The sequence below is a fragment of the Amblyraja radiata genome, chromosome 4 (genome assembly GCF_010909765.2).
Source record: "Amblyraja radiata isolate CabotCenter1 chromosome 4, sAmbRad1.1.pri, whole genome shotgun sequence".
Lineage (NCBI taxonomy): Eukaryota > Metazoa > Chordata > Chondrichthyes > Rajiformes > Rajidae > Amblyraja > Amblyraja radiata.
The window spans coordinates 63351291-63364119 of record NC_045959.1 but is presented as its reverse complement, the minus strand read 5'-3'; the positions used below and the strand labels follow the sequence as shown (position 1 = coordinate 63364119).

At 40.9% G+C, this 12829-nt stretch overlaps 1 protein-coding gene across 9 annotated transcripts in view; it reads right to left on the bottom strand.

The window, feature by feature from the left end:
• Window positions 1-12829, bottom strand: part of trappc9 (trafficking protein particle complex subunit 9) — a 575858-nt gene that overhangs the window by 433964 nt on the left and 129065 nt on the right. For all 9 annotated transcript variants that reach the window (XM_033019648.1, XM_033019645.1, XM_033019642.1 and 6 more), the window contains one exon: window positions 5463-5593. In XM_033019648.1, coding sequence (XP_032875539.1) covers window positions 5463-5593 — 131 coding nt within the window. The remainder of the gene's footprint in view (window positions 1-5462; window positions 5594-12829) is intronic.

Here is a 12829-nt window from a genome sequence, read left to right as displayed (position 1 = left end):
AATTAGCATAGGCAATCTTCGTGCGTCACCGTGCGTAACCATGCGTCACCACGGGCTACACATACGCCGTCAGTACGTCAGCGTGCGCACGGGATACGTCACGCAGGTGGCGCGAGAGGATTTTGAGCATTCCAAAATCATGGGGCGCCGCGCGTCACTGCATACGCCATCACACCTCACCACACGCTATGCGCGCGTAACAACGCGCCAACCAATTTTTAGGATGTCGCGTAAATGACGCGCAAATGACGCCCAAGTTGGACAGGCCCTTTAGTTACACTTTTGTCTCCCTACCCATGAAGCCACAATCCTCATTGAAGTCTATGTGGTTTCACATACCATGTCAAGTTGGAACAGCGACATTATACAAGAGTAGTTGTCTTATTCACATGAAATACATTTCAAGCTTTTATTCAACATCACACATTAAATACAACTAATACATTGTCACTCATTTTCTTTGCAACAAAATGTAAATTTATCTCTGATTGTTTCATGAAACGTTTCTCATGAGGTTCTTTCACAATTTGACAAATGGAAGATGCCACGCACAACTCCCACAAAATCTCTCATTCACCGAAAGAGGGATTTGAATTCCCCAAACCATAACATAAAGATTCTACTTAGTGCAACTCAACATCATTTTTTATGGTTTCAAGATACAAGGCAAATGCCAATTATCTCAAATTATTCCAAAGTACAGCATTTATCCTTGAATGTTCAAAATTACAACTAACTCTAGAGTTACATTTTCAAAGTTTTAGCAGGGGGAAATCAGCATCTTATTGGATTTTTGAAAAAAAAATCAAAAATTGATTTATGGCATTTATGAAGGTGTTTTAAGTGGTATTAATTTTTTCCTATAGTTATGATAGAACTGTCCGTTATATAACATGCTGAGCTGTGAGAAATTAAAATATATGAAAAGCAACAGCAAAGCTCTCAGTAACTAAGCTTAGACACTGAAAGTCTCCACAATTTTATAACCTCTGTCATTAGAAATTCAGTTATCTATAAATTTACACTTTCAGGGAAATTGCTTCTTCTGTAATAAAGGCTGTGTAAGATTTTTTATGCATGTTATCTTTTTCCATGAATAAAGAATTTGATCACAACCTCTTCAAAATCTCTCTTTAAAAACCTTTTACTCACCTGCCCAAATAAGTCATTTTAGCTTGTTTCCAATTCTTTAAATTAAGCTCCTGACAATCAATGGACAACATTTCTTTACATTCAAGATGCTCTATAATGTTAATTTCAAATCCATCCTTGTTTCTGCTCGGTAATAGAAAACAATATATGGCTTGGCTTTTTCACGTGACTGACTTATTTTGCTTTTGTTAGATAGAGCCATTTCTATGTACCCTCTATGCTCTGAACTTTTGAATCAGACTGTCAGTCTTTGTTTTAGTAAGCTAATTCTCAACATACATTCAATCAGATTTGTAGCTCTACCCATTAACAAAAGGGAGGAAAATAAAGAAACAGTAAGGGACTGGGATTTTTTCACATCATAAGACCATGATCCTATCAATTACCAAGACGAGAGAACAAACTGTTCATACTTATCAGCCTCTTTGGGAAAACAACTTCAACGCCAAACATTTTAGCATCTTAACCATTTTCATTGTGCCGTTGATTTTCAAAACACTTATTTACTGTGTATACATTTTAAAACATAATGTTTAAATCTAACTTTGTATCTATCTAATTTTGATAAACACATGCCCCCATATGAAGCAAGTCACAAATACTAATCAGATCTTTTTTCCCTTCATAGATTGCAAATCAACATTTACTAACGTTGTTACAAATTCCTGCCATCAGTGGCGCTCTTGATCTGCTCACTGCCTGTGCGCGCGACTCGAGAGGCTGTGGGGGGGGGGGGGGGGGGTTTAGTAAAATGCAGATTTTTATTGGTTGTCAGGGTGGGATTTCCTCGTATGACAAGGTTATGAGGAAATTTCGTTCTGTCATCCCGTTCGCGATTTTTTTTTTAAACGTTGCTTGACTATTGAATCGCTGGATGAAAGTCGGGCCCAACTTCAACGCCTTCAAAATCACAGATCACAAGTTCAGGACAAAACAAAAGGTATGTACTGAAGGACGTTTATTTAACATCTTATCTAGTTTTTGGTGTAATTTCATTTTAATCTGATGATGCAAAATATGCTATTTAGGCCCCGATATCGGCCGTGTCTTGCCTGCCGACTGCGAGTGTGAGCAAAATCATGGCAGCCACAATCCGATCTCTGTATCATAATCCACAAACATCCACTCTCAAGATAATCAAATTCATTATTTTTTGCACAATCATGTCATAAGAATATCTAAATTATCTATATTCTGTGTTATTGTCTATCATGATCAACAGTACATAGTTTTGTCAGATATTTAGTATAAAAATATCGATCATGGATAGACATTTACACAAAATATAGATAATTTAGATGTTCTTATGACATGATTGTGCAAAAAAATAATGATTTTGATTATCTTGAGAGTGGATGTTTGTGGATTTTGTACACATGTCTGTGTAAAACAGCCTGACTATGCTGCAGTGTTATAAACCAACAGAGTAAAATTTATGGGAATTAAACATTCAATTCCTTCGATTTGGCATAGAAATTCATGACAAAGTGAGATTTAAAAATCATGTCATATTGTGAATTCTTGTGTGAATGGGATCAGTTTGTTATTTGGATACTTTGGCTATTTAAACATTTATTTTTAGCCTTTTCTTAAGAATGGGATAGATGTTTAGATCTAGTAATTGGATTTAGATGAATTTAATTGATTTGATGACACTGATGAATATGAATTTCTGTTGGGTATTGACTATTTGTTTTAATGTTTAATTTGAACAAAATCATCCCTACTTTTTTTTCTAAAACTGCAAATAAAAACTTGTTTCTACTTAATGCTGTTCAGTGGTTTTTTCTTTACATTTTTCAGATGCCTCCGAAGAAGAAATGCAAAATTGTCAATCCAATACCCTGGCATAGCTAGAGCTCACCTTGAAGTGAATTTCTCTGTCATGCCCGAGTCTAAGAGGGATCTTAAAAATGGACACAACTTGTACTTGTATACCTCGTTTGGAAAAAGTCGGTCAGAATGGGAAAGTAGTGGGCAGAAAAGCATGTCATGCGTGGTTTGAAGAGCAAAACTTGTAGTTTACAATGCCAACATTGAAAAGTTGAGGAAAAACAAGGTGTACAGAGTTGTTTATTGGTTGCAGTCTGGGGATTATGATGATGCTCCTGATTATGATATGCCAATGTACCAGCTAGCAGCTGATCTTCTCCATGAAGACTTGGTCTTTTGCTAGAAATTGTAATTTCTTTACCTGTCTGTTACGGACTTACAGCAAATAATACAATAATATTCAAGTTCTGATCTTGAGAATATCACATTTTTGAATTTTCAATGCAGTCTGGGTGTTTATTACTATTTCCGTCACAACAGTTAATTTTGTAATTAACTACTTAATTAGGTAATTAACTAATTATATACTTTAATTTCAGGTCATCCAAGTAAGATGTACCATATTTGTTTCAGAATGCTTCAATCTATAATAACTGAACATTTCATTTAGTTCTCTTAATTTTTAAGAAAGTTATGGGCTTTTATGTCAATGGACTGTCCTCGATCACAGCCTTTGTGTTAAGTTAATAGAAAAGCAATAGGAAACAAGATGCTAATTTCCGAAATGACCATAGGGGTGTGGAAAGATATGAAGCAGGTATATCCCTTTTCCCTTTTTTTTCTGTTTTGTTTTCTTATTTTTATTCTTTTTGTTATTTCTCTCTTTTTTTTCTCTTTCTTTATATCTTTATGGGTTTTTTTTTCTCTATTCTTTCACGACTATCAATATCACTACTTTACTTAACTTATCTCTTTTTCTTGCTTCTGTTACTTCTCTATTATTAAATTAAAAACAAGAAGTTGTACACAAAATGTATTATGTTATACACGGTTTATACTACTGTACATTGCTTCTAATAAAAGTATTAATTCAAAAAAAAATAATTAAAAAGATTTTAAAAATGACCATAACTTTTTTAATACTGAAGATATGAAAGTGAATTAGGTATCAAATTAATGTTTTTTATATGCTTTATCTGATGGGATAAATTACAGGCTTGATTTTTAAAATATCAACATTTTGTAACATCCCTACATTTACGCCAAAGAATGGCTGCATTGTGCAACTTAAGCATTCACATGGTCTTCACAATTTGTACCATCTTGAATTGATTGAATACTTTTCCATTGCTGTAATATTTTCTCCCATTTGTCATTTTTCCTCTCATATGTCTTCCCATCCAATTTCTGGACCAAGTCCCATTGGAAAAAAAACATATCCACCAACCTGACCATAAAGAGACTAAACCCTATCAAAGAAAATTGAACAGTAAAAATAAAAAGTAGATTCTATTATTTTAAATTAGTTTTTTGACAAAATACTCTACATTGTTAATAGCAATTAATCTGCACTCAACATATGGTCAGGATCCATGTAATTAATGAAGTCCAATTCCAAGAGGCCTACAAAGCATTGAAGCCATTACTATTTAGGTATTAAAAGATTAAACTCCAGCCATTTTTTCAGCAATAAAATAGTTCATGCTATTATGTGTAAGAAAGAACTGCACATGCTGGTTTAAATCAAAGGTAGACGCAAAAGGCTGGAGTATCTCAGCGGGACAGGGAGCAATCTCTGGAGAGAAGGAATGGGTGACGTTTCGGGTTGAGACCCGAAACGTCACCCATTCCTTCTCTCCAGAGATTGCTCCCTGTCCCGCTGAGATACTCCAGCATTTTTTGTGTCTATCCTCATGCTATTATTGCTCAGTTAACAAAGCCACAGAAATATTGTATGCAATTCTGGTCTCCACACTACAAAACTGGTGAGATTACATTGGAGCTTCTTCAAAATTTTTCAGTTATGAGGAGAGACTGTGCAGGCTGTTTGACTTTCTTGGAGCATAGGAGGGGGACAAAATTTAGAGGTATCAAAAATTGTGAGACGTAGAGAGGATAGATCCTAAGATATTTTTCACCAAGGCAGAAATGCCCCAAATCTAAAGGTATAGGTTTAAGATAAAGGAGGTTTAGAGGAGATCTGAGAAAAAAAAAAATCATTTAAGGGTGGTTGCAAATTGGAATACAGTAGCTAAAAAAGTGGTGGATGTAGATAATCTCGCAATATTTTTTAGAAGCATCAGCATGGGCACAAATAGCCAAGGCCTTGTTACTAAAGCAAATGCAGGTAATAGGAAAGTATAAATATTTGATGTCAGCATAGTCACGGTGGGCTGAAGAGTCTGATTCTGATATCACACTGATTCTATGAAATCCCAATCCACAATTCCTCAAGTCATCATAGTAATAAAACACAAGCTGTTGTGTACCGTATCTATTCAAACTACTGCACTTAAAATTTGAGAAATAGGACATACCTTCACATGATTGTATTCACTTTTACTGTTGGTGTCCACTGAATTGAAGTTAGCAGATTTACTCTCCGAACCTAGTTTACCATTCTGTCGAAAAGGACTTGACAAAGGTAGCCCTGCAAGACTTATTCCATCTGAAAGGGGAAAAAAGCAACAATTTTAAACGAAACAGATTTATATAAATGAATTTTTTGAAAACTTTAATAAATCATTAATTTATGAAAACTTCTAATAATTTATTGAAATGTAAATAATATTATTTAATTTTATCCATTCAAAAAGCAGGAAGATTGCAACCACTTCAAATGTATTTAAAAAAAATCAAATTATTTGAATATCAAGCTAATAGCCTCTGGAGAACAAAATCATACATGTAGTTGAGATTTAATGCAGGAAAGGACAATATAGATATCCTTCTCAAAAGATGAAGGTTTGGCGTGCCATAGGATCTACACAGAGAATCGCATTTCACAAGCTCATCATGAATCAAAATACATTTCACCCAAAGTCGTACTTTTCAAACGTCGGCACAACTGTAACGCAGCAATTGCTTTGAAATATTGGCACTGTTATAATGAAGAAAATGCGGCAGTTGCTTTGAAACACAAGCACTACTGTAATGTAGGAAATGTAGCAGATGCATTGTGCATAGTAAGGTCCCAGAATAACAATGAAATAATGATAAGGCAAGATATTGCAGTGATAAAAGCAGAGATTTATCACTGGGGAGAAATCTCCTGCTCTTCTTTGTTGTAGCCAAGGAGACTTTTACGCTCACCTGAGATGAAGCAAGGACCTTAATTTAATGACTCACCTGAAAGATACTATTCTTGGAGATGCTGACTCGATTTGTATTCAAGGCTCTAGAAGCATAGAAGCATAGAAAATAGGTGCAGGAGGAGGTCATTCGGCCCTTCGAGTCAGCACCGCCATTCATTGTGATCATGGCTGATCGTCCCCTATCAATAACCTGTGCCTGCCTTCTCCCCATATCCCTTGACTCCACTAGCCCATAGAGCTCTACCTAACTCTATCTTAAATCCATCCAGTGACTTGGCCTCCACTGCCCTCTTGGTTCTTGGTTTCTTGGTCCTCCAAAATATTCCAAATGGAATTTAAACTGGAGGTGGTGGAGGGAGGACTTAAGCCAGAAAGGGTTATTGGGAAGAAAGAGCTACTTTAAATTTAGTGGCAGCAGCGTGTCCGTTTTTTTCTACTTTTTTTGTTTTTTTAGTATGTTTCAATGTATGCTTTTAATGTCTCTCTGTGTGTCTTGTGTGGGGGGTGGTGTGGGGGGGGGGGGTGAGGGGTAAACCGCTTTGGTCGCCTCCTCCATGGAGAGGTGACTTTTTCCAGGTCGCCTCCCCCGTGGCCTAACAGCAAGGATCGGCGCGGCCTTTCCCGGAGACGTGCCCGGGGCTCCAACGGCGGGCGCAGCGTGGACTCTCGGCGTGGAGCAGGCGAGTCCTCGCTGGGGCTCGCCGGAGGGGAACGCTCCGTTTTGCTGGCCCGCGGCAGCCGGCAGCCTGAAGCCGCGGTCTGCACAGCTCCAGCTGGCGCGGTACCTGCAGCCCGGGATCTCACGTTGGGGACCCGGGGGGGAAGAAGAAGCTCCGAATGCCGGCCCGCGGCCAACTTCTACCGCGGGGGCCGTGGCGACTTACCATCAGGAGTGGGGTCCCTCGCCAGGGATCCCTGAAGAGGAGCTCCAGATAGCCGGCCCTGCAGTCCGTGGTGCTTCTGGCTGCGGCGCGAAATTTAAATCTACGAGGCCTGCGGCCTACACCAGCCTGAAGCCGCGGTCTCTGGTGGGGAGGAGCCTATTCTGGACTTACCTTGACTTTTACCTTGTCCTTTTACCATCTGGACGCCCGCAGCCACGAGGTTGAGGTTGAGGAAAATGGAGGAGAACTGGCCAATTTTTGTGCCTTCCACCACAGTGATGATTGCTGTGGTGGATGTTTGTGTTAAATTTTTATCGTGTATTGTGTGTCCTTTCTCATTGTACCGCTGCTGGCAAATTCATTTCACTTGCACTTTATGTGCAATGTGACGAATAAAAACTGATTGAACTGATTGATTGATCTGGTTGGGTAACTATAGTAGGGTGAAGACTATTCCATGCTCTAATTGTGTGGTGGAAGAACAAATTGCTGTACACATCTGTCTTTGTAGCTGGGATCATAAATTGGATTGAATGCCCTCGTCTGCTCCTAATTGGTTTGGGTTTGGTGTAGGTCTTGTAATCTATGTCGAGCTGACCATTTAACATTTTGTAAAAACAGGTCAAACGGTGAGCTTCACGTCTTGGAGAGGGTTCCACCACAGAGAATTCAGAAGTTTGGTGACACTCGCTTCTCTCTCTCATAGGTGTTAGTAACAAATCGAGCTGCCTGTCTTTGGACACGTTCGATGGAAGAAATGTTTATATTTGTGTATGGGTCCCATGCTGCAACAGCGTAGTCCAAATGAGGTCTTGGCAAACTGAAGCCTGGCCATCCTATTTTGCAGCTAACCAATGGTTTGCATCTTGCAGTGTAGCCTCTGTGGCAGGGAATTCCATAAATTCACAACTCTCTGGGTGAAAATGTTTTTTATCACCTCAGTCTTAAATGACCTCCCCTTTATTCTAAGACTGTGGCCCCTGGTTCTGGACTCGCCCAACATTGGGAACATTTTTCCTGCATCTAGCTTGTCCAGTCCTTTTATAATTTTATATGTTTCTATAAGATCCCCCTCATCCTTCTAAACTCCAGTGAATACAAGCCTAGTCTTTTCAATCTTTCGTCATATGACAGTCCCGCCGTCCCAGGGATCAATCTGGTGAACCTACGCTGCACTGCCTCAATCACAAGGATGTCCTTCCTCAAATTAGGAGACCAAAACTGTACACAATTCTCCAGATGTGGTCTCACCAGAGCCCTATACAACTGCAGAAGAATCTCTTTACTCCTATACTGAAATCCTCTTGTTATGAAGGCCAACATTCCATTAGCTTTCTTCAGTGACCGGTGTACAAGGACACCCAGGTCTCGCTGCACCTCCCCCTTACCTAACCTAACCCCACTGAGATAATAACCTTGTTTTTTCCGCCAAAGTGGATAACCTCACATTTATCTATATTATACTGCATCTGCCACGCATCTGCCCACTCACTCAACCTGTCCAGGTCACCCTGCAACCTCCTAACATCCTCTTCACAGTTCACACTGCCACCCAGCTTTGTGTAATCCGCAAACTTGCCAGTGTTGCTCCTAATTCCCTCTTCCAAATCATTAATATATATGGTAAACAGTTGCGGTCCCAACACCGAGCCTTGCGACACTCCACTCGCCACTGCCTGCCATTCTGACCCGTTCACTCCTACTCTCTGCTTCCGGTCTGCCAACCAATTTTCTATCTATGTCAACACCCTACCCCCAATACCATGTGCTTTAATTTTAGTCACCAGTCTCCCGTGCAGGACCTTATCAATGGCTTTCTGAAAGTCTAGATACACTACATCCACTGGCACCCCTTCATCCATTTTACTTGTCACATCCTCAAAAAATTCCAGAAGATTAGTCAAGCCTGATTTCCCTTTCATAAATCCATGTTGACTTGGACTAACCCTTTTACTGCTATCCAAATGCCCCATTATTACCTCTTTAATAATTGACTCCAGCATCTTTCCCACCACCGAAGTCAGGCTAACTGGTCTGTAATTCCCCGTTTTCTCTCTCGCTCCTTTCTTGAAAGGTGGGATTACATTAGCTATCCTCCAATCCACAGGAACTGATCCTGAATCTATTGAACATTGGAAAATGATCACCAATGCGTCCACTATTTCTCGAGCCACCACCCTGAGGACCCTGTCCTCCAGTACATCTGGGAGATTGTTTGTCTTCCTTAGTGAAGACAGATCCGAAGTACCTGTTCAACTCTTCTGCCATTTCCTTGTTCCCCATAATAATTTCACCCGTGTCTGCCTTCAAGGGACACACATTTGACTTTGCTACTCTTTTTCCCTTAACGTATCTAAAGAAGCTTTTACTGTCCTTCTTTTATATTCCTGGCCAGCTTCCCTTCGTGCTTCATCTTTTCAGCCCGTATTGCCCGTTTTGTTTTCTTCTGTTGTCCTATGAAAGTTTCCCAATCCTCTTGCTTCCGGCTACTCTTTGCTGTGTTATACATCTTTTCTTTTAGTTTTATTCTATCCCTAACTTTTCTTGTCAACCACGGTTGCCTCCTACTCCCCTTAGAATCTTTCTTCCTTTTTGGAATGAAATGATCCTGCGTCTTCCGGATTATGCCCAGAAATTCCTGCCATTGCTGTTCCACCGTAATTCCTGCTAGGATCCCTTTTCAGTCTACCTTGGCCAGCTCCCCTCTCATGCCTTCATAGTCCCCTTTGTTCAACTGCATCACTGACACTTCCGATTTAACCTTCTCCTTCTCAAATTGCAGATTAAAACTAATCATATTATGATCACTACCTCCAAGTGGTTCCTTTACCTCAAGTTCTCTTGTCATATCTGGTTCATTGGACAACACTAAATCCAGAATTGCCTTTTCTCTGGTCAGCTCCATTACAAGCTGCTCTAGGAATCCATCTCGGAGGCATTTTACAAACTCTCTTTCTTGGGGTCCTGAACCAACCTGATTTTCCCAGTCTACCTGCATATTGAAATCCCCCATCACCACAGTGGCATTACCTTTGTTACATGCCAGTTTTAACTCCTGCTGCAACTTACACCCTACATCCGGGCTACTATTTGGGGGTCTGTAGATAACACCAATTAGTGTCTTCTTGCCTTTACAATTCCTCAACTCAATCCACAGTGACTCTACCTCGCCAGTCCCTATGTCTTCCCTCGCAAGGGACTGAATTCCATCCCTCACCAGCAGAGCTACCCCCCCTCCTCTGCCCACCTGCCTGTCCTTTCTATAGGATATATAACCCTGAATATTAAGTTCCCAGGCCCGATCTTCCTGCAGCCACGTCTCAGTAATCCCCACAATGTCATATCTACCAACCTCTAACTGAGCCTCAAGCTCGTCTACTTTACTTCTTATACTTCGCGCATTCATATACAATACTTTTAATTCCTTACGCATCTCATCTTTCACATCGATCCTTATTACACTTGGCCATACTCTCCTATCCCTTTGTGTGCTTCCTTTCCCGTTAATTCTGAGGTCATTAACCATCCCTTTACTCTCTTTCCCTTTATCTCTGTCCTCGACTATCCCATTTGACACCCCACCCCCTTATTCGGTTTAAAACCACCCGTGTAGCAGTGGCACACCTGCCTGCCAGAATGTTGCTCCCCCACCTGTTAAGATGCAATCTGTCCCTTTTGTACAGTTCCCCCTTACTCCAAAACAGATCCCAGTGATCTAAGAATCTAAAAACCTTGCCCCCTGCACCAGTTCCTCAGCCACACATTCAGGTCCCGTATCTCCCTGTTCCTGCTCTCGCCAGCACGAGGAACTGGAAGTAAACCGGAGATAACAACCCTGGAGGTTCTGCTTTTCAGCATTTTTCCAAGCTCTCTAAAGTCACACTGCAGAATATATATCCTCTTCTTTCCGACATCGTTTGCGCCGACATGCGCTACCACTTCCGGCTGTTCAACTTTCCCCCCTAAGGATTTTCTGCACTTTGTCCGGGACATCCTGGATCCTGGCACCAGGGAGGCAGCACACCATCCTCGAATCCCGTCTGTTGCCACAGAAACCCCTGTCCGTACCTCTCACAATGGAGTCTCCAACTACAATGGTGTTGCCTGACGTCGGCCTCTTTGGTTTTGGCTCAACAGCCCTTTTTGCTTCGCAAGCCAGTCCGCCGCTCAGTGTGATAACGTCTTCTGTCCCGACAGCTTCTAAGTGGGTGAACCTGTTCACAAGAGGTACAACACCCGGGGGCCTTTGCATTCCATGTTTCCCTCCCTTTCTCACCATCACCCACCTTCTCTCTTCCAGTAACTTAGGTTTACCAATCTTACTGTAGGACTTGTCGAGGAACGACTCAGTTTCTCGGTGGAACCTGAGGTCATCCACTTGCTTCTCCAGTTTCCCAACACGGTCCTTCAGGAGCTGTACCTGGATGCACTTCTCACATTTGTAGCAGCCAGAGGCACCAGCAGTGTCCTTGACCTCCCACATACTGCAAGCATCACACTGAATCAGCTTGCCTGACATCTCCTTGTTTCGTCTCTCCCTCTCCAGCGTTTTGCGTAGACTCCTCTCCTCAGCCGAAGACTCTCGAGCCAAAGACTCGCACTTTACTCACAAGACTGCTCCCTAAGAGCCGTCCTGCTTATATTGACTGATAAATTGCCTAGTTTACCAATTTACAAACCAAATTCCTCAGTTTTAAACTGTTTTCCTCCCCTAACTCACTTCTAACTCTCCTCCCACTCAGGCTAGAGCCAATCAGTGCTTTCTCCTGCTTCTCTTTGTTGCTGTTCTTCAAAATCCATGGGAGCACTGAGTGGAACTTAAACATGTTCAGAGGTATGAGTGCACACACTGAACCACTGAACTCAATAACAGGTTTGTAACAAACTGACATGTCTGCTGAAATTTTGAGACCATTTTAATGTAACTAATGAAATTGAAAATGATATGATTGAGTGTAATGTCATTTTATACACCACGTATTATTGCTCTCCGATTTGAAAGTAAAAATTGGACAGGGCATAAAAAGTATAATTCCAAGCAATAGTGTCATTTTCAATGTTCTACTTTGCTATATTATATGTTCTATAAACTCTTTGATAATTTTTCATAAATTTATTAGTGCTCCATTCAATGTTGGCAATGCACAAAATATTGAAGGAGAATTTTCATTTCAACAATATGTTGTGACTTAGCAAGACGAGTAGTATTGCCTTACTCACATTTTGTTTCAAAACAAGTTTCCATCGCCTTACCCAAATGTTGGTGGGGAAGAATGTACATGTTTTAATGCAAAGGTACAAATCACATTGCATGTATTGCAGTTCCATGGTTCATGACACTACAGATATCACATTAAGATAAGTCATATTGTTTTGATTGTAAATTAAGTGGAAGCCAACTAATGCCCCTGCCCCACTTAGGAAACCTGAACGGAAACCTATGGAGACCTTGCGCCCCACCCAAGGTTTCCATGAGTCGCCAGGGGTTTTGGTCACTTGCCTGGAAAGCCTCGACCGAAGCGTGAGCTGCATCAACTGACCAAAGATCCAACAGGATCTTTGCTACCGACCACACACACACACAAACACGTCGCAAAGGTGGAGAGACAGCAGAGGAGCGCTGTCTGTGCGATGAAGAGGAAGGTAAACGGCTGCCACAGAGCACGGTAAGTCCTTTAGAGAGCGTGGGAGGGAGGGAAAGAATGG